At 35.7% G+C, this 23,300-nt stretch overlaps 1 protein-coding gene and 1 long non-coding RNA gene across 3 annotated transcripts; both read right to left on the bottom strand.

Moving 5' to 3' along the window:
• Positions 1 to 3,595: 3,595 nt before the first annotated feature.
• LOC135847147 (uncharacterized) lies at positions 3,596 to 13,109 on the bottom strand. Its single transcript, XM_065366581.1, has 4 exons — positions 12,792 to 13,109; positions 8,364 to 8,536; positions 8,140 to 8,293; positions 3,596 to 8,050 (listed from the first exon to the last, which is right to left on the bottom strand). The coding sequence occupies exons 1-4, from the start codon at positions 12,856 to 12,858 to the stop codon at positions 8,022 to 8,024; spliced, it is 423 nt and encodes a 140-aa protein (XP_065222653.1). The 5' UTR covers positions 12,859 to 13,109; the 3' UTR covers positions 3,596 to 8,021.
• Positions 13,110 to 13,621: 512 nt separating this feature from the next.
• On the bottom strand, positions 13,622 to 23,294 carry LOC135846859 (uncharacterized). 2 transcript variants are annotated; one of them, XR_010559025.1, is made up of 4 exons: positions 23,112 to 23,294; positions 22,765 to 22,861; positions 16,253 to 16,501; positions 13,622 to 13,781 (listed from the first exon to the last, which is right to left on the bottom strand). It is a non-coding gene; the product is annotated as an uncharacterized LOC135846859 (long non-coding RNA). The 2 variants fall into 2 exon arrangements; XR_010559024.1 differs by having other exon boundaries at positions 13,622 to 16,501.
• Positions 23,295 to 23,300: the final 6 nt, after the last annotated feature.

Consider the following 23,300-nt stretch of genomic DNA (forward strand, 5'->3'; position numbering starts at 1 on the left):
AAGGAAGGATATTATTGTACCATTGTTTTAGGATTCATTTTAAGTTTTTAAATTACATGCGTTTTGAGGGTGCTCACAGCCCACTGTAGGACGGAGGAGTTTATTTTTTGATTCTAACTTTGAACGTTTCTTGAATTTGAACAACAAGTGTTCTACATGGGAGCATGGGCAAAAGCTCTCAAAAATGTGTAATTCAAGTTCTAAGAAGGTCGACAAATGAGCCTTTTCCGTTTTCCACAAAATTTGGTTCAAATTCCAGAAAGTGGAGGAAAATTGAAAATTTGAAAAAGTCTCATTGAAAAAAAAAATGACTAAAGGACTTCGACTTTTGGATAAAATTGATGAAAGCAGGACTTTAGCAAGACTACAAAGACCCATCGGTAAAAAACAAGATTAGTTGCCGCTGAATAATTCAAAGGAGAAAAATTGTTTTGATTTTCAATATTCAAAAAGAAAAAAGAACTTTTGCCGCGGCATATTGCAACACTGACATTTTAATTACCATGGGTCTAATGTCGCATGGGTCAAATGTCATTTTATTTTTATATTTTACTGTGGGTCTAAAATGTCGCATGGGTCAAATGTCTTACTTCGTTTCAAATTGTGGGCGAAATATCCCATGGGTCAAATGTCTCTATTTTAAATTTCTGTGGGTCAAATGTCCTATGGGTGAAATGTCGATTTATTTTTATATTTTACTGTGGGTCTAATGTCGCATGGGTGAAATGTCGCATTGGTATTTTATAAACATGGATAAAAACCTGGGTGAAATGTCCCATGGGTCAAATGTCGTTTTTTAAAAATGGCGAATTTACAAAATCGTGGGTGAAATGTCGCATGGGTCAAATGCACATGGGTCAAATGTCCTGGTCCCTTTTGTTGCCATTCACTGAATTTTGTCGACAAAATCATCGATCTATTCTCAAAATTTTTATTTTTTTCAAAAATTTTTGCCCTCGCTTCGCTCGGGCCAATTTGAATCAGTCTTTTCTTTCCAAAAAAAAACATTGATGAAAATGAAATTTAGAAAAAGTTGAAATCAGAAAAACAAAATGGCGAATTCTCAAATTGATACTGTTCTACTTTTTGAACTACAAATTATCCAATCTTTTGCCCTCGCTTTTCATGGGTCAATTTGATACTCTTCTCAGAAGTCAGAGTTACAATTTCAAGAAACCTATTGAATTTGAAAAATGTTGAGATCAGAAAAGCCAAAAAGAAAAACCAATTTTTTCCCATTAAAATCGATTGATGTCGTTCTATTTTTTAAATCACAAATTTTCCAAAGCTGAAAACTTTTGCTCTCGCTTCGCTGGGGCCATTCAAGATGCTACTTGGGTCATTCCATGTCAACTCAACCAACGTTTTTGGGTCATGTCCTTCGATTTCGCTCAAATTTTTTTTACAATATCTACCCATCCAGTAAGTAAGAAAGCCGCAATCAGTTTGGTCCCAGCCCCCTCAGGGGGCGGATGGAGGGGCTTCTATTATTTTCAATACTTTGATCAAAACTGATTTCACAGTTCGAAAAAGCATTGAATTTAGAACTTTTTAAGTATGTTGAATTGTTGAAATTTTCAAAAGTTGAAAGTTGAACTTTCAATTTGAAAGTTCAAATTTCAAAATGGCGCTGTAAGTGGGAGCTACCATTTAAAATTTTGAAAAAATTTCCATAGATGTACATTTTGATACTTTTTCGAAATATTTAGGTTTCGAGATGGCACTCGTTGACGGTGGGGGAGCATCCTCACCCCCAATTTTGGGTGAAACGTTCGAAAGAAAATCTGGGGCATGTGATATATCGAATTGTATGTTTTCGGCGACGCTGAACACCAATATGACGTCAGATTTTTGATAGAACCCCATCCACGGCCCCCAGCACCTCCTCAAAGGGGGTGAAAGTTCAAAAATGCGTTTTGTTCGTGTGACACGTGGAATAATATGTTTTTGGTGACGCTGAACACGAATATGACGTCATATTTTTGATTTGACCCGTCCACGGCCCCCTGCACCTCCCCAAAGCGGGTAACCCCCAAAAAAATGGTAACATTCGTGTGACACATGAAATAGTATGTTTTCGATATCGCTGAACACGAATATAGCCATAGTTTTTTTAATCGACCTCACCTATGGCCCCCAGAACCTCCCCCAATAGGTAAAAGTCCAAAAAAATTGTTGGGGGGCCTTGGATGAGGCCCAATCAAGAATCTGACGTCATATTCGTGTTCAGCGTCACCAAAAACATATTATTCCATATGTCGCATGAACAAAACACTTTTTTGAACTTTTACCCCCTTTGGGGAGGTGCTGGGGGCCGTGGATGGGGTCCTATCAAAAATCTAACGTCATATTCGTGTTCAGCGTCGCCAAAAACATACAATGCGATGTATCACATGCCCCAGATTTTCTTTCGAACGTTTCACCCAAAATTGGGGGTGTGGGTGCTCCCCCTCCGTCAACGAGTGCCATCTCGAAACTTGAATATTTCGAAAAAGTATCAAAATGTACATCTATGGAAATTTTTTCAAAATTTTAAATGGTAGCTCCCACTTACAGCACCATTTTGAAATTTGAACTTTCAAATTGAAAGTTCAACTTTCAACTTTTGAAAATTTCAAAATACTTAAAAAGTTTAAAATTCAATGCCCTTTTGAACTGTGAAATCAGTTTTGATCAAAGTATCATAGTTTTGGAGGAATGGGCTGCTGAAGTTGAGTACCTCGAGACAATGTGAAAATAATGGAAGCCCTCCCCCCACCCGCCCCTGAGGGGGCTGGGGCCAAACTGATTGCGGCTTTCTTACTTACTGGGTGGGTAGATAGTGTAAAAAAAAATGAGCGAAATCGAAAGACATGACTTTCAAAATCGCCTTTTTTTGGTTGAGTTGACATGGAATGACCCACTTGTAAGTAGGTGTACAAAAAGTGCAAATTTTTCACTTTTTCTGAACAGAACAGAACTACTGGATTTTCAAAGTTTTTTGATACTATACAGTGCTCACTGCTCAGCATGTTAATTAAAATTTTGATTATTGTGGCAAAATAACAATTTTTTGTCGGCAAAAGGACGATGCGATCTTCCTCCCAAGTATAGCATATAACTTGTCTTTTCTTTGCCCCCCTCAGGCCCGGATTTTCTCTGCACAGCCCTGCATATATATTCATAATTTTTGAGTTTGAAGTGTTTGAATTTGAAATTTGAAGTTTTTGTTGCCAAGTAGCAAATTAGATTAACGTATGAAAAAATGCATGAAAGAAAATAAATTTTTTTTCATTCATTTTTGAACTTTAAGAAAAATTTTGAAAACTGAAACTGAAATAGAAAACTGAAATGAAAACTTGAACTGAAAAAAGCTAAACTGAAAACTGAAACTAAAAACTTGAACTGAAAAAAGTAAAACTGAAACTTAAAACTGAAAACTTGAACTGAAAAAAATAAAACTGAAACTAAAAACTAAAAACTTGAACTGAAAAAAATAAAACTGAAACTAAAAACTAAAAACTTGAACTGAAATGAAAAAGTTTTGCCATCACTGAGAATCGCATCTATAGTTCCAGATCAAACATTCTAATAATCTGAATCAAAATACTTCAACTGAAATTAATCAAGACAATTTATTCAGTCACGACTTCACATTTTAAAATTTACATAGTCAAGAAAATAAACACTTCGATTATAAAATCCATTCGACAAAATAAGTAGGTACAAATATGATCAGGGATCGCGGAGTGGAGCGGAGGTGGAGAGTAGGAGCCCCCCCCGGAGGGTACCATTTTTCGGGTCTTGCTCCGGGAGCCGGAACCAGAGCAAGAGGTACTTGACATTTTTCTACTGGAGCCGCAGGTGGAGCCGGAGGCACTTACAAAAAAAACCGGAGCCGGAGCTGGAGCCGGAGGTATTTTTTTTCAAATAGCCGGAGGGGAAGGCTCTAACCCTCCCCCTCCTCGACCTCCGGAGGCGGAGCTGGAGGGCAGGAACCCCCCCCCCGGAGGGTACCCTTTTTTGGGCCTTGCTCCTGAAGCCGGAGCCGGAGCAAGAGGTATCTACTTGAAATTTTTCAAGTGGAGCCGGAGGTGGAGGTGGAGGTACTCATGAAAAATCTCCGGAGCTGGAGCCGGAGCCGGAGCCGGATGTATTTTTTTTCAAATTTGGGAGCCGGAGCTGGAGGTGGAGGCACTGACCCCCCCCTCCGCGATCCCTGAATATGATTGTGAAAATATACCTATAAAAAGATGAATACATTTCGACTTTCGAGGCTGATATGGAAGAGGCGAAGAAGTTGACGAAATGTCGTATCAACACTGAACACTCAATAACTTCCTCGTGTTTCACTTTTATCTTCAGAGTACCACATTTTTCTGGCATTTTAATCCTCAGATTCGTGTTTTTCGACCCAAAAAACCTACATTTTGACATAACACCCGATTTTTTTTACATTTTTACAAAATTTGATTTTGGTAGCACCCCCTTCCCCTCAGGGTCTGGCGTTTTTGTAAAAAAAAAATTTTTGACGTGTTTTTTTTTTTGAAAACATCTTTTATATTTTATCAAATTATGGGAATCATGTTAAAAATAGCTGAAATTGACTGCTGAAATGATTTTTAATTTTTTTAATTTTTATTTTTTTTTTAAATCACGTTTTTTGATATAAAAGTTGATTTTCCCGGCGAACGGTGCATCCTAGAGAAAAATGACAAATGAAGAAAATTATTGTAGAGGATAAAATTTCCCATCAGATTAATGTCTATAGTTTTTCTTTAGGAGGCTTAGTTCTTGAATTATATGTGACTTTTGATGGCGTTAACTGACTTTTGGGCACCCCTGTACATAAAATTATGATTATAACATCTGAAAATATACAAGTAATGTTTTTAAATCTACATATATCTATGAATGATACCTTTAAAAAAAACATGAGACAGAACACATCGGATAATACAAATCACAATAAAGACTCGACAAAAAAGACTCTTGAAATAAATTATAGATAATATATATATCACAAACATGATTAGATTAGATGAAAGTTATTCCTACAAATTGGCTACAATACGAACAAATTAAACATATTCGAGGCACTCCACCATGGCAACTGATGAATGATTACGTGAACAAAAGGGCCTCCCCCTATAATATGGGTGAAACGGCCTTTGATCCATAATGGGTCTAAAGTGGCCCAAAAAGTCACCCTTTGATGTAAAAAAAAACTCTCCATACAAATTTTTTAGCTCCCACCTCCTCCCCTTTTCGAGAAACAGCCCACTAAACATAAAAAATTCTAAGATTTGCCTCTTAGAGGGGGTCGACGAAAAATTTTGAAATTTTCACAGATTGTGTATACATCATTAATTACCTAAAAAATCCACACCATTTCCAGCCATTCTGGAGCCTCCAGCGCGATTTTTCAATTTCTCCAGAATTTTGAATTTGCTCCAGAAGCTGTAAATATGAAGGTGAGCAGCTAAAAATCGAGTTGTATATTACACTCGACCTGTTTAACCCGTTTATCTACATTTGAGCCGATTTTGGAATGACACCACAAGAGTGATTTGTTGACCAGCTTTTTTCAAAATTAAAAAATCCAAAAAATCAAAAGTTCCCCGTTTGCGAGGACATTATCGAAATTCGCGCGAATCGCTGTATTTTGTCCAAAATTAACCCCCAAAATCCAAATTGTACCATTTCCGCCCGTTCTGGAGCCTCCAGCGCGATTTTTCAATTTCTCCAGAATTTTGAATTTACTCGAGAATGCGTGAATATGAAGTTGGGCAGCTAAAAATCGAGTTGTGTATTATACTCGACCTGTTTAACGAGCTTATCTACATTTGAGCCGATTTTGGGAGTGACACCTTAAGAGTGGTTTTTTGACCAGCTTTTTTCAAAATTAAAAAATCCAAAAAAATCAAAAGATAACCGTTTGTGAGGAAATTTTTGAAATTCACGCGAATCGCTGTATTTTGTCCAAAACTAACCCCCCCCCCCCATCCAAATTTCACCATTTCCAGCTATTCTGGAGCCTCCAGCGCGATTTTTCAGTTTCTCCAGAATTTTGAATTTGCTCCAGAAGGCGTGAACATGCAGTTGGGCAGCTAAAAATCGAGTCGTGTATTACACTCGACCTGTTTAACCCGTTTATCTACATTTGAGCCGATTTTGAGAGTGACACCTCAAAAGTGGTTTTTTGACCAGCTTTTTTCAAAATTAAAAAATCCAAAAAATCAAAAGTTCCCCGTTTGCGAGGACATTATCGAAATTCGCGCGAATCGCTGTATTTTGTCCAAAATTAACCCCCAAAATCCAAATTGTACCATTTCCAGCCGTTCTGGAGCCTCCAGCGCGATTTTTCAATTTCTCCAGAATTTTGAATTTACTCCAGAATGCGTGAATATGAAGTTGGGCAGCTAAAAATCGAGTTGTGTATTATACTCGACCTGTTTAACGAGTTTATCTACATTTGAGCCGATTTTGGGAGTGACACCTTAAGAGTGGTTTTTTGACCAGCTTTTTTCAAAATTAAAAAATCCAAAAAAATCAAAAGATAACCGTTTGTGAGGAAATTTTTGAAATTCACGCGAATCGCTGTATTTTGTCCAAAACTAACCCCTCCCCATCCAAATTTCACCATTTCCAGCTATTCTGGAGCCTCCAGCGCGATTTTTCAATTTCTCCAGAATTTTGAATTTGCTCCAGAAGGCGTGAACATGCAGTTGGGCAGCTAAAAATCGAGTCGTGTATTACACTCGACCTTCTTAACGAGTTTATCTACATTTGAGCCGATTTTGAGAGTGACACCTTAAGAGTGGTTTTTTGACCAGCTTTATTCAAAATTAAAAAATCCAAAAAAATCAAAAGATAACCGTTTGTGAGGAAATTTTTGAAATCTGTGCGAATCGCTGTATTTCTACCCCCGGAGCGCAATTTCTACCATTTCCAGCCGTTTTGGAGCGAGAGTGACACCTCAAAAAACCACTCTTGAGGTGTCACTCTTAAAATCGGCTCAAATGTGGATAAACTGGTTAAACAGGTCGGGTGTAATATACAACTCGATTTTTAGCTACCCAAAACTTCATATTCACGGCTTCTGGAGCAAATTCAAAATTCTGGAGAAATTGAAAATCGCGCTGGAGGCTCCAGAATGCCTGGAAATTGTAAAATTTTGATTTGGTGGGTTAGTTACGGACAACATACATCGATTCGAGCAAATTTCAAAAATTCCCTCACAAACGGTTATCTTTTGATTTTTTGGATTTTTTAATTTTGAAAAAAGCTGGTCAAAAACCCACTCTTGAGGTGTCACTCTCAAAATCGGCTCAAATGTAGATAAACTCGTTGAACAGGTCGAGTGTAATATACAACTTGATTTATAGCTGCCCAACTTCATATTCACGGCTTCTGGAGCAAATTCAAAATTCTGGAGAAATTGAAAATTTTTCTGGAGGCTCCAGAATGACTGGAAATGGTGAAATTTGGATTTGGGTAATTAATATTAGTTTTGGAACTTATTTTGACCATTTTTACTGATCATGTACGTACTTTTTTAAAAAAAGCATAAATCGTCAAAAACACAAGATTTTGAATTTTCAAAAATTCGCCAAAAATCGAAAAATGAATTTGGACAACTGAAAATTTGGTTTTGTGGGTTTTAGACTACGCTCTTTCGAAAAATCGCGTTCCCGTTCAAATCGGACTGTGACACCTCAAGAGGTTCCCTCGTAAGAAACAAATCTTTGAATAATTTTTGATATTTAGGGAGCAGTTTCTCCAAAAGGAGAGGGGATGGGAGCTCAAAAATTTGTGTGGAGAGTTTTTACATCAAGTGTGGCTTTTTGGACCACTTTAAACCCATTATGGCTCAGAGGCCGTTTCACCCATCTTCTAGGGGAAGACCCTTTGTATAATACTAACGATTTAAACATATTGGAAGTATTTTCCTGCGGCAATTGATATTGATTCGGCGGATCTTCGATTATTTCTCTGCATTTTAGAGCTGCGGGTGGCGGTCCAACTTGGCGAAAACCATTCTAGTTGTTCTCTAGCCGATGAAGGTCCGCTGTGAAGAAATAGAATAAATATTACTTGAAAACGAATAAAATAGTACCTTCGATGAACTAAATAGGAATCAAATCAAAATCATATTACGATGCAAAAGCAATGTTCTTAGCACTGCTTGTCTACGCGGCTCGTCTTCTATAGCACCAATTCTTCGGATTATAAGCGCTATGTCGAGCAATTCGTCAGGTGAAAATCTTCCTATTTCGATCGCTCTCATAATCAGATCCTTTTCAATTTCATGCTGTAAGTTAACATATGGGTTTAGAATTCTTATTATTTAGCAGTATTATTTTAATTTGAAGTAAGCTTACATCTCGTGGGATCCCCAGCGCTTCCAGAAAACTATCACGTAGCGCTTTTAGCATCGTCGTTATTACGGGATAAAAGAGCATAGCTACCAGATGCACGAATACTCCGAAAAAAAAGGTGGAAAGAAACGACGACCAGCTCGAATCATTGGAAGACATTTTATAGTAACCACTGGCTGAAAAACATGATAAGAAATAAGAATCTATAAAAGGAAAGTATTCCCGTACGCCGGTAAGGCACTTAAGAATCATATCAATCATTGCATATAAGCATATTAACCTCTGGCCTCCAGACCCATCTGATGCCAGATTTTTTTTCGTTTTCGTGTTTAAGAGCAGTAAAATGTAAATATAAATGTAATAGATTCGATTTTGTTACCAAAATATACTGTAAAGGCGAGGGATAGGTATTTGGTAAATTGTAGTGCTGATACTGACTACTGACTGAGTAACGAAAATAGGAAAAATACCTCTCTACCACCGCCCCGCCCGCCCCCCTTCAGCAAAAATAAAATGAACCTGAAAATGGGAAAATGCACTTATTTCTGTCTGATTTTGAAACCAAGATGAAGATAATTTGAAGCTCGCACAAAAAAAAGTTGGGTTTACTCACGAAATGGCGGCCATTTTGATTGACAGATCTGCCGAAATCGCAGATTTTGCGTTCTAACATAGGACTTGCATGAAATTTTTCAAACCGTACAAAAGTAGATCGATAGATCAGGCAAAAATTAATCACCTGTCAAAATTTCAAGTTTTAAAGTGCATTTTTCGATATTTGGTGAATTTTTGAAAATCAAATTCAAGCCAAAAATGAGGGAAAAAATCAAAATTTTACTTAATGAACCAAAAAAGCTGAAATTTGGGATATACCCTATTTTCGACATGCCAAATCGATTGGAAACTGTTTCAAACCGTTTTGAGCAGTTTTGAAGCCTCCAGAAAATTTTTGAAACTCGAAATTTTCTCAAAATTTTCTCAAAATGGAGTTGGAAAGCTGAAATTTATTCTGCAAACTAATTTCAATGCGCTACAAAGTATTGCAGGTAAATTTTAAGTCGTTTTGGAGCCTCCAGCGATTTTTTTTAAATTCTTGATCCTCCAGCAGATTTTTTAAACTTTAAATTTTTACAAAATTTCATCAATGGAGATGGAAAGCTGAAATTTATTTCGCAGACTAATTTCAATGCGATATGAAGTCAACTACATGGTGGTTTCAAATGGTTTTGAAGCTTCCAGCTATACTTTTTGGAAATTTCAATTTTCCAAAAAACGCCATACGACCTTCCAAAAAATCGCTGGAGGCTGCAAAACGACTTGAAATCCACCAGCATTCGATTTCGCAGCGTATTGAAATTAGTTTGCGGAATGAATTTCGACTTTCCATCTCCGTTTGATGAAATTTTGGGGAAATTTCAAGTTTCAAAAATTTGCTGGTGGTTCCAGTAATTTTCAAAAAATCGCCGGAGGCTCCAAAATGACTTGAAATCCCCCTGCAGTTGACTTCGTAGCGTATTGAAATTAGTTTGCAGAATAATTTTCACTTTCCATCTCCATTGGCGGGGGGGGGGGGGGGGGTATGAAAATTAGGCGCTTTGGTCTGCGATGTAAATTTCAGCTTGCCAACTCCATTTGATAAATTAATGTTGCGGAAATTTAAAGTTTCAAGAATCTACTTGAGGCTCCAGTAATTTTCAAAAAGTCGCTGGAGGCTTTAAAATGACTTGAACCCACCTGAAGTCGTCTTCGGAGGGTGTTGAGAAATTGGAGTGTAGAGTAAATTTCAGCTTTCCATCTCCATTTGATGAAATTTTGTGAAAATTTAAAGTTTCAAAAATCTGCTGGAGGCTTCAGAAATTTTCAAAGAGTCGCTGGAGGCTCCAAAACGACTTGAAATTCGCCTGCAGTACTTCGTAGCTTATTGAAATTAGTTTTCAGAATAAATTTCAGCTTTACAACTTCAATTTGATGGAATTTTGTGGGAATTTCGAGTTTCAAAAATCGCTGGAGCCTCCAGAACTGCTCAAAACCGGCTGAAACCGTTTCCAATCGATTTGGTATGTCTAAAATAGGGTATATCCCAAATTTCAGCTTTAAAATTAGTTTTCAGAATAAATTTCAGCTTTACAACTTCAATTTGATGGAATTTTGTGGGAATTTCGAGTTTCAAAAATCTGCTGGAGGCTCCAAAAGTGCTCAAAACGGTTTGAAACGGTTTCCAATCGATTTAGCATGTCGAAAATAGGGTATATCCCAAATTTCAGCTTTCTTGGTCCGTTTGGTAAAATTTTGATTTTTTCCCTCCTTTTTGGCCTACATTTTATTTTCAAAAATTCACCAAAAATCGAAAAACGCACTTTAGCACTTGAAATTTTGACAGGTGATCAATTTTTGCATGATCTTTCGATCTATGTTTGTACGGTTTAAAAAACTTTCCATCTCCGTTTGATGAAATTTTTAGGAAATTTTAATGTTTCAAAAATCTAATGGCTTAAAATTTCACCAGAATTACGAAAAATTTTAAACAATTTCGAGCCTCACAGTTTCGTTACGATTTTGGGAATTCTCGAAAAAAAATGTCATGTGACTCATCACAATGACTTTGAAATTTCGCCAGAAAATCAAAAATTTCATTCGAAAATTGTTTAAAAATCATTTTTGAAAAATTTTGAGCTTTTAAAATCGGGTCACGATTTTGGTATTCATGAAAAATGTGTCTTGTGACCCATTAAAATGGGTTAGAATTTCAACAGAAAATTGAACATTTGTATTAAAACTTTTTTAGAGCAGTTTCGAAGCATTTGGAAACCAAAATTGATCAAGATCTTCAAGGGTTTCCTATAAAAAAGTGAGGGAACCTTTCAAAATGACTTAAAATTTAGATAGAAAAATCAAAATTTAAAAAAAAAACTTTTTTTGGGCAGTTTCCAAAAATTTGTAGCTTTGAATTTGCTTGATTTTTGGAAACCATAGCCTACTGTGGAAAAAAGAAAATCAAATTTGAAATGCTTTCGAATCCTTTTAAAAAAGTTGACGAAACATTTCCCTAATATATGGCTACAAAAAAAATAAGCAGGTAAAGTAAAGTATTGTAGAACATTCTCAAAAATGGAGATTAAAAATTTGGAAACAATCCGATCATTGTCAATAACAAATTCAACTAAAAATTCAAAAATTAAATATGAAATGTTTACGAAAAGTTGAAAATACCTTTTATTATTAGATTAGCTTTTTTTCCCTTCAAAAATACATACCGAAATTTATGATTTTATTTTCGCCTAAAAATTCTTCAAAACTGCTCAAAAAGGGTAGTTATATATTGATAAAAGTTTTTGATTTTTTATTGAAATTATTTCAATCATTTTGAAAAGTCTCAGCTGACAAATTTTTCAAAAACGTCGAAAATCTTGATCTATTTTGAGCTTAAACTTTTCAAAACTGTTCAAAAAAAGTCTAGATAGAAAATTTTTGATTTTCTGTTGAAATTTCAATCCATTTCAATAGGTCGCATGATACCCATTTCAAAAGTCCCGAAAATCATGGCCTAATTTTGGAGCTCAAAATTCTTCAGAACTGCTCGTTTTTTTCTCGATTTTTTGCAAGAATTTGAATCCATTTTGAAGGGCCACTGACAACTTTTTCGAGTAACTCGATCTCAAAAATCATAAACCCATGGGGTTGGGGGGATTCTTCAAAAGTACACATTTTCATCGAAGATTTCAATTTTCTCGTGAAATTTCAACCCAAGTTTGGTACATTGCCAGATACAATTTTGAAAAAATCGAAAATCGCCCTGGAATGCTGAAATATCAACTTCAGCAGCTGAAAATTTTGTGGTAGACTATGTTCCATGTCCTCTATCCAATGGTGCAAGAATCATTGAAATTGGTGCATGTCACCTGGGGCACCTCCCTTGTGAGTCGCGCCAACTGTGCATATGAATTTGTCCTGTTAGAAACTAAGGCAAAACTTTCGGCAATGAAAAGAACGTTAAAAATTCTATAAGAATGAATACCTATCCTCATGGGGAAAAAATAGTACTTTCTGACTACTTAAAAACACCTTCATGGGAAAATACCTATCAGTATTTGTACTTAAACACTACTACTTTGTCTAACTAAAACCTAGTGAGAAATTACTACTTCAAAACTACTACTTACAAGGTAGTAGTTTAAATTGAACTTTCAGACAAAGTAGTGGTTTTAAAGTATTAGTTTTTCAAAAACAACTACAAATATTTTTCCAGGAAAGTGTTTTTAAGTAGTGTTTTTACTCCGTGAAAAAATGGCTACTCAGAAAGACGTGCTATGTTTTTCCGTGAGGGTTGACCTGTTTCAATAATTTACATATACCTATTATCAGTAATGAACACTTAGGTTAGGTATGTAACATTCTACAGCCTAAGGACCATGTTAATCAAAGAAAACTCACTTGTATAGTATAATCGTATATGTAACACATATCCCCATAGGATGAATTGTTTTCGTTCATATCGCATATTAGCGAATTACTAGGTAGATAACGGTGCATTACGGACTTTCACAAAATATTATACAATAAGGCTTTTGACGTATTGAAGTGGTAACGCCCGGTGCTCCGACTCGATCGGCTAAACTACGCTATTTCTGCTACTCGCAGATTAGCTGTGTCGCCGAGTGTTTATATACTCGGTGGCACAGCATCCAAAGCAGCTATCTACCTACAGCTTCAGTTGTATGATTTGTATGTCTTCGACTTCTCTTAAAATTCATCGAATAAAGAATAAAAATAAATCTTTCTCATCGAAATGTTACCTATTTCCATAGGCTAAATATTGTATAGAAAATACCTGCGAATTAAATTAATTATTAAGAATCCATCGAAGATAAATTGTATACATAGAATTTTCACCTGTGATATTGTATGTATATTATATTTCATCTCCCACGTAAACCCTGAGTTTTATTTGAGTCTCAAAGGTAAAATGAATAAAATCTGTAGCTCTCTGAGTGCAGTACTGGTGTTTTAAACTACTCTCCGACTGAGCTAATACTGGATGTACACTAGCCTAGCACGCTATAAACGCTGTCAACCGTACTCCAGTGCCTGGTATTTCATTGGCGCCTGACTCGTGCTTGAAAAAATTTATCTTCGAAAAATTTGAGCATTATTTTTTCTAAAAAATTGTTCAAAAAATAAACCATCGAATCCAGTATTAAAATAAAAAATAAATGCGACTCGTCAGCCGCTACTACGAATCAAAATAAAATAAAAATAAAATCCACGAACTCTCAGTTGTATTTTTTCAAAAAATAAAATTACAAAAAATCTTCAAAATACCTAAAACAACAGTAAAATCTTCATCACCAGCGCGAGTATTTCCTCAGGGTATTAAACTTCGTAATCGAATTGCTCCACCACCAATTCCAAAAGTAACCAAACCTAGAAAAAGAAAGATCAAAATGATTACTCAAGAAAATCTCAACGAATTAGAAAATAAATTACAAAATGACTTAGGTCTAGCAAAATCCGAATTAAAAAACGATATAAAATCCGAATTAAAAGAAGAATTAAAAAATCTAGTAAAAGAAGAACTTAAAGAAGCGCTAAAAGAAGAAATAAAAACCGAAATAGTTGCCCTTCTGAATGCAGACGTGAAAAAAGATATTAAAATTTATTTCGATCAATTAAAATTGAATATGGAAGATAGCCTGGATAAAATTGAATCAGATGCACACGACAAATTTATGGGCATAGTCGATGCAAACGTTAAAACAATTGTTGAAGGAGCGAAGATGGCTTTAAATAATACGATGAAGAACGTACAAGTGGCTACAGTTCCAGCTAGCGGATCAGATAAAATTTTCATCGATTTATTCTACAAAAATGTGTCTAATTTTGAGCAAAAAAATAGATTTTTCCCACACAAATTTTTGGCTCAATTTACAACACCGGCGGTAACTCAAAATATCGATCCAGATAATCGAAGAATGCTGCTAGCTTCGTGTGTGAAAATCGAATCAACTGCCTGGAACGAAAAAGTCCAAAAAGCCAAGACTTTTGAAGAATTACAAGAATACTTCTTAGATATTTTTTGGGACGATAATGTGAAAAGTGCAGCTGTAATGGCTTTTGAAAAAGAAATCCCAAGACACATTACAAAAATTATCGATTTCATCGAATACATCTCTAATTGGTACGACACCTTGTTAAAAACCGATACCAGAGAAAAATTGATTATCTCCAAGGTGTATAAAAAATTCCCTAAGTGCATTAAACAGCAAACCAATAGCGAAGGACTGACCAATAAAGACTCAATTATGGCTAAGTTAGAGACTGTCAAAAACATGGACACGGACGACATGACCATAACTTGGGACGAAGAAGAAGACCAGTCAAAAATAAATATTAATTACCGATACCACGATAGGGAGAATTATCGACGAAACAATTACGAAAGAAGAGATTATCGTCGAGAAGAACCGCATAACAGAGACCGTAGATACCAAGACAATAGGGAAGACAGAAGTAAAAATTATGAAGATAGAAGTAAAAACTATGAACAAAAAGAAGATAGGCAGCAGAATCACGAAGAGGAAAGGAACCCAAGATACCAAGGGAGAAACTATGATCCAAATTATCGCTGGAACCGCAACAGATACTACGATCAAAGAAATCATCAAGGAAACCCCCCGCCACCCCGAGATGAAAAGTCAGAGGGGCAGAAAACTGACCCAAAAAACGCCAAGTGACGATGTGTGCAGAAATATCTGCAACGAGGGGGGAAATCCGGACTATCAAAATCGATAAAAAAATTTATGACATATTGGGAGAAGGCCTAGTAAATGGGCGTTTATATAACAATCGATCGATCACCGAACACTACGACCAAATCAAGAAAATACCGGAATTTAGAGAAAATGTAATTTTGTCAATTGGAGAAAATGAGCTCAATGAACGTGACATTGATTTTCACTTTGTTGAGTTTTATCTTCGAAAAACGATTGAATACATAAAAGAAAAAGGAGCAAAACAAATTTGTGTAATTTTCCCGATCCTCCTGCCCTATGTACGAGGTCGAAAAAATGCAAAAAGCCTCCGAAGATATTTAACTTTTATCGAAATTTATAAAAAAATTACAAAAATGACAAATACAAATTTAATCACCCGAATTGCTGATTTATTCATCGACAAAACGAAGTATAGGCAAATTTTAACAGACAGAGGGAACGTTCGAGTCCATTGTGATCGTTTCCAACGATACCACAAGACTAGAAAACCCCCAGTAATCCCTAGTTTCCAGAAAACCGCTCTCCGAATGCTTACAAGCGCAGTTCAACGACTAAATTCAGGAGATACCGGCCGTTGGATATTTGAGGAGGTTTATGAATTGAAAAAGTCTGCAGAAAACAACAACAAAAACAGAACATCGAAAAAACAAAACAATTTTTCACCTACTTCTACTCGATACATAGAAAATCGGGTCGACACAAATGATAAGCAAGATCCAAAAACCCTACCTACGACAAATTTAGACACGCATACCAACCCAAAATTGCGCAAAATAAAATGGAAAACTGCCTGGATGGAGAAGAAAAGAGAAGAAATCGCCAGCAATAAAACCAGCTTGGCAAATTCCAAAAATCGAATAAAAAGTAGTATCGACGAAAAAGATAAGCAAATCGCGAGCGATCGAGATACGATAAAAGTGGCGATGCAGATCGATAACAAAGGCTTGAAAAACGATAAAATTAAGTGCATCGATAAAATTGACCCAAAGGCCACTGACTTTTGGTCAAATTGGTACGCGAAATTACGAATATACGAACAACAAGCAAAGCAAAACAGGGATGCAAAAGTACAAGCGAAAAATAATAAAAATAACAACGAAAATTTTTACAAAAATAGTATACCATCCAGCAGTAATGCCTTCGAATCTGCAAAACCAAATTTCTCCTTCGCTGATTGGATGAATTCACTCGATCCGCACCTGAAAAAAGAAGAAAAGCCTATAGCAAAACATCAAGAAATAGGTAGGAACGATAAAATAAATGTCTCACCTCCGGAAATTAAGCAAATCTTCGCCATCGAGTACCCAGCAAAACGTTGGCCAAAAATTGAAGTAAAAAAAGATGTCCATCCAGTAATACCACTGCCGCCACCTGTAAAAGAAAAAAATACATCTTGCATTAATTTTGGGATTGAAAAAGAAGATTACTATGGACTATTGGATAGTGGTGCAGAAATTAATCTAATAAGTGAAAGATTATTGAAAAAAATTGAACGTAGACATAAAAATTCAGTCACCTACGCAACACCAAAAAATAAAATTATCGTTCGAGTCGCCAATGGGATGAGCGAAGGTACCCTCCCATACATTGTAAAAATAAAAATGAAATTTGGAAAAGTAGACATGGAGATTCCATTTTATATCGTTCGAAGATTACCTTGTGGATTTTTGGTAGGAAGAGAAACTATAATGGAGGAGTATATCGATCTGCAGTTCAGAAAACAGCGAGCAAAATGTACAAAAATTCCTGGTCAAAAAGAATATGTGAATTTCCTAAAAGACAACCTCCATTTTATTCACCATGTACGTGTTTGTAAAATTGAAACTGTAATTCAAGAATTAAATGTATTTTATAATAAAACTTTTGAAGATAAATCCATCGATGAAAATTTTTCAATTATTTTAAATAACCTACGAAAAACAAATTTAGAACCAGAGCAACAATGGAAAGTTATCGACGAAATAATTCCATTTAAACATCTTTGGCGAAGTCAAATTGGGCAGTACAATGGCAAACAATACAAATTCGAATTTTCTATCGATCCTGATGCTGAAGAATGGGTAGCTAGGAATTACAAACCTAGTCAACACCAAAAAGAACAACTCGATAAAGAATTTCAAAAATTAATTAAACTTGGACATGTCAGACCATCAGAGTCCAAATATTTGAATAATATGCTGGCCAGAGAAAAATCAGATGGAAGCCTACGTATATGTTTAGACCCCCCACATTTAAATAAAATTTTAATCGACGACCAAGAAGAAGCCTCCACTATGGAACGAATTGTACACGATAATCATGGAGTGCAATGGGTATCTGTTTTTGATTTTGCAGCAGGATACCACCAAATGCTTTTACACCCTGATTTTTGGAAGTATACCGCTTTCAAATATGAAGGACGTGTCTACGAATGGACTGTAATGCCCTTTGGGGTCAAAACAGCAGCAGCCTGCTTCATACGTATGTTAAGGACAGCTATTCAGGATATCTTGGGGCTAGATATATACGTCGACGATGCTAAAATAAAAAGTAAAACCTTCGAAGATCATTTAAAATCAATAGTACAATTTTTGGAACAAATAGACAAAGCAGGATTGACCCTAAATGCAAAGAAAACGAAATTATTTCAAACAAAAATTGACCATTTAGGTCACGTATTAAATAAAAATAAAATTGGAAAACAACAAGATAAATTAAAAAAATTGGAAAAATTCAAAAACAAACACTGGCAGAAGAAGAAAAATGGAGTCGTATTGAAAAATGTTCGACAGGTACAGCAGTTGATAGGGTTGACCATCCTATATTCCAAATTCATCAAAAATTTCCAAACAATTATTCGACCACTTACAAAATTATTGCTCGATGGAGGAAAAAATTTCGAATGGACTCAAGAACACATCGACGCATTTAATATTTTATACGAAGAATATTGTAAAGAATTTGAATTGGTGTCTCCAGACCCCAAGAGAGAATTTTTCATCGAAATTACCAGTGACATGGATACTGTAAATGGTGTAATTTATCAACAAGACGACGACAAAAACGACAATGTAATTTTATTTATAAGTGCAACACTTAAAAAACATCAAAAAAATTACACCTACATCGAAAAAAGGGTTTTAGCCCTAGTTACAGTATTGAAAAAAGCCCAAATGTGGTTAATTGGCAAAAAATTAATGGTTCCAGAATCGATAAAAACTCCTATCGCTAAGTTGCGAGATGTAGCTCAAATCCATTTGAAAGCAGCGTATTGGATTACAATTTTAAATTCGTTCAACATTTTTTACGAAATAAAAAAAGATAAAAAGAAATATTTCGAAGCTATGCCCCCCGAAATTAAAATGGATGTAAATTTCATCGAACACAAACAATTTACAAGAAAAGACCCAAGTGAGCAATTGACAAATGCAATTTTAAATATGGAAACGATGCAAGACAAAGATGACCAGCTTAGAAAAATAAAAAGAATGATTGTATATAAAGAAGTCGACGAAAAAACAAAATTAAGAGGACCAAAAGCAATAGAGAAAAAAATGGCAAATTTAAAATCAAGATACATCGTAGAAAATGGAATTTTGTACAGAAAATTAAAAAATTTAAATTTAATTAGGCTTCCTGATGACCTACTCTTCGAAATTACTACTTACCTACACGAATTTTATGGACATCTTGGGGCAAAGAGGCTTGAAACAATATTCAATCGAACATACTATTATCCAAATTCTGCGAAACATATTCAAAATATCACGAATGCCTGTATTTTGTGTAAGCAAAACAAGGTATATGGGTACAAAAAACATCCTACCTATAATAAAATAACTGCGAAAGAAATAGGTCAATTGGTGACCATGGACATTTTTGGGCCCCTGCCTAGTAAAGAAAATGGTCCAAAGTCCATCATCGTTGGAAAAGAAATTTTTTCTCATTACACCTGGTTCCATATAGCCGACGATTCGACGACCCAACGATGTGTAGACCTACTTATGCGTATCAAAGCAGATTTGGAGAAATGGGGACATAAATTGGAGACCATAACAACCGATAATGGGCCCCAATTTGGTTCGGACGAATGGAAAACTGCCTGTAAAAAATATGGAGTTCGAGCAACTCATATTGCACCATATAATGCTCCTGCAAATTCGTGTGAAAGGACAATGAGAGAACTAGGTACCCTGCTACGCCTAGCATTGAACCATCCAGAAAAAGAAGGTACCTACTCCCATGAAGGATGGCACCAATACGTAGCTGATGCCGAACGAGCAATGAATAATCGACCAACAGAGTTTAAATTCTCACCGAACGAAATTATGGGCCTCAGGAACGATGAGCCTCCATCAGCTCTATTTCCTATAAATGAAATAAATATCGACGAAGAATTAATTAAAATAAGAAACAAATTAATTAAAGACAAAGATTACATCACTTTGGAAGAGGCAGAAAAATCAGAAATATCTCACAAAGATTTATTGCTCGATAAGGAGTTGGTAACAGTGTATGTGGATGGGGCATGCACCAGGAATGGTGAAGATGATGCTGTAGCAGGCATTGGAATAATTCTACGACCTTACGGAAAAAAGAATATTAGTCAAAAATTAAAAAATATGCCTAAATATACGAACAATATTGCTGAGTTGGTGGCAATTCAAGAAACAATGAGATTAATTTTACAAAAAACAAAATATCGTCGACTCGAAATATACACAGACTCTAAATACGCCATCGAAACGATAAGTAGGGTCCAAAAGTACAAAGAAAAGAACTGGAAAGTGGCTGGAAAAGAAATAGCCAACAGAGACCTACTTGAAATGATATACCTACTTAAAAAAGAATTCGAAGAAATTGAAATCAAATACGTTGAGGGGCATGGCTATGATTATGCAAATTTCTTAGCAGACAGATTAGCAAAGGCGGCTGTGTACGACGATGAATTGGTCGATATATTAGTTGAAGAGCCTGAGGAAAAAATGGAAAAAATTAACAAATTTATTCGATTAAAAAATTTTGAAAAAATTGTTCACGACGAAAAAGAATTTAATAAAAATGATGATCCAGAAAAAAGAGTCCAAATCGGGGACCTAGTCATGCTGCAAAATCACAATCAATCATCTGGACCAAAATATTTAAATAAAAAACTATTTCCAAAAAGAAAAGGTCCATATATAATAACGAAGCAAATTGAGACCAACTGCTACCGACTAGCAGACTACAAGAATTTGAACTCGGATGATAAGCCTATATCAAACATTAGGCAAATGACACCCTACCTATCTAAAGAACAGCTAAGAATTTTGCAAGACGAAGCTAGGTACAAATCCCCATGGGACGATCGACCATTCCACGAACGTATCACAGCCCAAAAGGCAATTTTAGACGAGAAAAAAAGAAAAGGCGACGAAGAGGCAGTATACAAAATGCTAGAAAATGAAGAAAGAAGATTAAAAGAGATAAGCGAAAGATATAGCGAATTGGAAAATCAAGAAATAAAACAGAGACAAGAATTTTTAAAAACTGGCAAATTTACAAAGAAATTACCTACGAAACAGGGCGATGAATGGCTCCAAGACCAACTAAATAGGTTAAGGGAGTCAAGAAAATTAGTCAGAAAGCAGAGACAGCAAGAAAAAGCCAAAATTTTGCAAGAAAATAAAAAGAAAAAAATTTCCAAACAAGTTCAAATGGTATGCATTGCCCTACACATAAAATCTATCGATAAAATGCACCAATTCCAACTCGTAGCAGACAAAATAGGCGAAGAAAAATTATCTGACATTGCCTTCGGGGTAATAGCATCGTCGGAAAAACCAACCAGCGACTTGCTACGTAAAATCGAAGAGCAAGAGCTCACCAGCGAAGATTACCATAAAATATTCCTTTCAATTGCCTAAAAATATCGTTGAAATAATTGATAGCGAAGGTAGAAATAAATTAGACAAAAGAAAAACGCTACAGAAATGAACCAGATAGGTACCTAGCTATCGAAACTTTCCCCCATCAACGACCTACTCGAACAATAACCGAGCAAACGAACGAGGCACGGCTGATATCGAGATGCGGCAACGCATCATTCGTTTAACGTTTCTCGGTTGTGTACGGTCGTACTACCTTCTAGCGTGCATAGCATCGTGTAGCAGAGTGTTTTAGTTTTGGAGGTTTTTTTTTGTTTTTTTTGTGAGAAAATATATCTACGAATTAATTTCGACATCGCCGTATAAATTTCTTGTTCGAAATAAACTGCTGTTTTGTGTTACCTGCTTCGAAATAAACCGTCGAATCTTCGAAATATCATACCTATCTTCGAAATATTCGTGAAAGCATGGCTGAGGAGCTCGAAGCCTTTATGAGGGCTGAAAGTAACGAACCATTTTTCGAACCTACCGAAGAACAAGAAGAAATGTTATTACTCGCTGAACGTGGCGAATCGATGGATTTTCCAGACAGTCCAGACGAGCTCGACTATGAACCGATGTCATCGCCAAAGCCAAAATCTCCTCGAAAGAATTCACCGAAACCAAAATCTCCTCGTACTCCACCGCCAAAGTCTCCGGCCAAATCGCCATTTCGGAAATCAATCATTACTTTAAACGATTATCGGAGCGCGACCAGACAAAAAGAATTCGTGTTTCGAATCAAATCAGAAGACTCACAGAAATGTATGGACCTCGAAGACCATACTTCGTACAAACCGATGGGAAATTAGTACCCGAGTTTGAATATATCTCCTATATCGTCCAGAACCTCGAAGCCGACAAAAACTGGTCACCGGATAGTCCAAACTAAAGGTAAGAGTACAATTTTAGAATTTCTTCGAATTAAAACACCGGAAAGAACGCGAAACTAATAATAAATTTTAAACCATCGAATAAAGTAGAAAACAAACAAAAAATTCGGATTCGTCGCGAAAAATTAGTCCAGAAAATATTTTTCAAAAATTTTTATCGTCAAAAATCGATTTTTAAAAAATAAAACGTCGTTGTTGAATTGGTGTATACCACTATTTAGTTTACTGAAATTTTGGAAAATTTATCACCCCTCCAGCCTATTAAAATGTAATCTCGAAAAAATCAATTCATCGAACAAGAAAAAATTTCTCAAAATACGTAAAAATCATCGAAATAGAAAAATCACGCGAAATCACGAAAGTACCTATCGATTATCGACTCGATAGTCGATAAATTTATCGACCACGATACGACGAAAAAATGGATGTTATCGACTCGATAAATTGTCGACTCGATAAATTTGTCGAGGATAAGCCCTACGAAAAATCAACAGCCATACATAGTCGTCGAAATAAAACTGGCAAATTCCAGCAGCCAGAGCACATTCAGCAAATTCGTAGTGGTAGAGGCAATGAATGCCAGTGGTGTCGCCAAAACAAATTCAAAATTCCAAATTGCGCATTCCAAAAGTAAGAACACCATCACAGTAAGTGCGAGTAAATTCAAGGGGCAAAAAATCCAAATCCATTATCCGTCAACGTGTATGTCCATCCTTAGTCTAAACCGTCACCAAAGTAGTCAAGGAAAAGTCATTCTTACCTACGATAACAAAACATCGAATTTTTTTTTAATCAAAAAATAAAAATACAGAATTGAAATTAAAAATTTAAAACACACTTCGGAAAAATAGCATACCTGTTCAGCAAACGCAGGAAGTAAGAAACGAACAAATCGACGAACAAAAATCTATCCAATTTTGAAAAATTCACCGAACACTTGAGACCGAAAGTACCTGTGAAAACAGAAAAATTAAATTACAAATCAAAATTAAAATCAAAAATTTAGTGGATTGAAAATAACGTCACATTTTCAAAATAAGTCAGCAGTATCCATTAAGAAATATGGGGCAAGTGTTCGGAAAAGAAAAATTTTACGTGCAAAAATCCAAATTCAAAATTGATACGACGAAATAGGGAAAATAAAATGAAAAATAAAAAATACGACGAAAAGTAATCCGAATTTAAAATTTCACAGATACGTACCACCGAAGATCATCGAAGATACCGAACAGCAAAGCCGAAGAAACCGTTTCCAACAACACCAACGACAAAGAATAACAATCAACACCGGTCAACGAACGAGCAATTCCATGCGATAAAACACCTACGTAGAACGACAGATTGAAAAATAACGCAACAAAGATGGAAAAAATGAAAAGATAATTACCTGTC

The sequence above is a fragment of the Planococcus citri genome, chromosome 5 (genome assembly GCF_950023065.1).
Source record: "Planococcus citri chromosome 5, ihPlaCitr1.1, whole genome shotgun sequence".
Taxonomy (NCBI): domain Eukaryota; kingdom Metazoa; phylum Arthropoda; class Insecta; order Hemiptera; family Pseudococcidae; genus Planococcus; species Planococcus citri.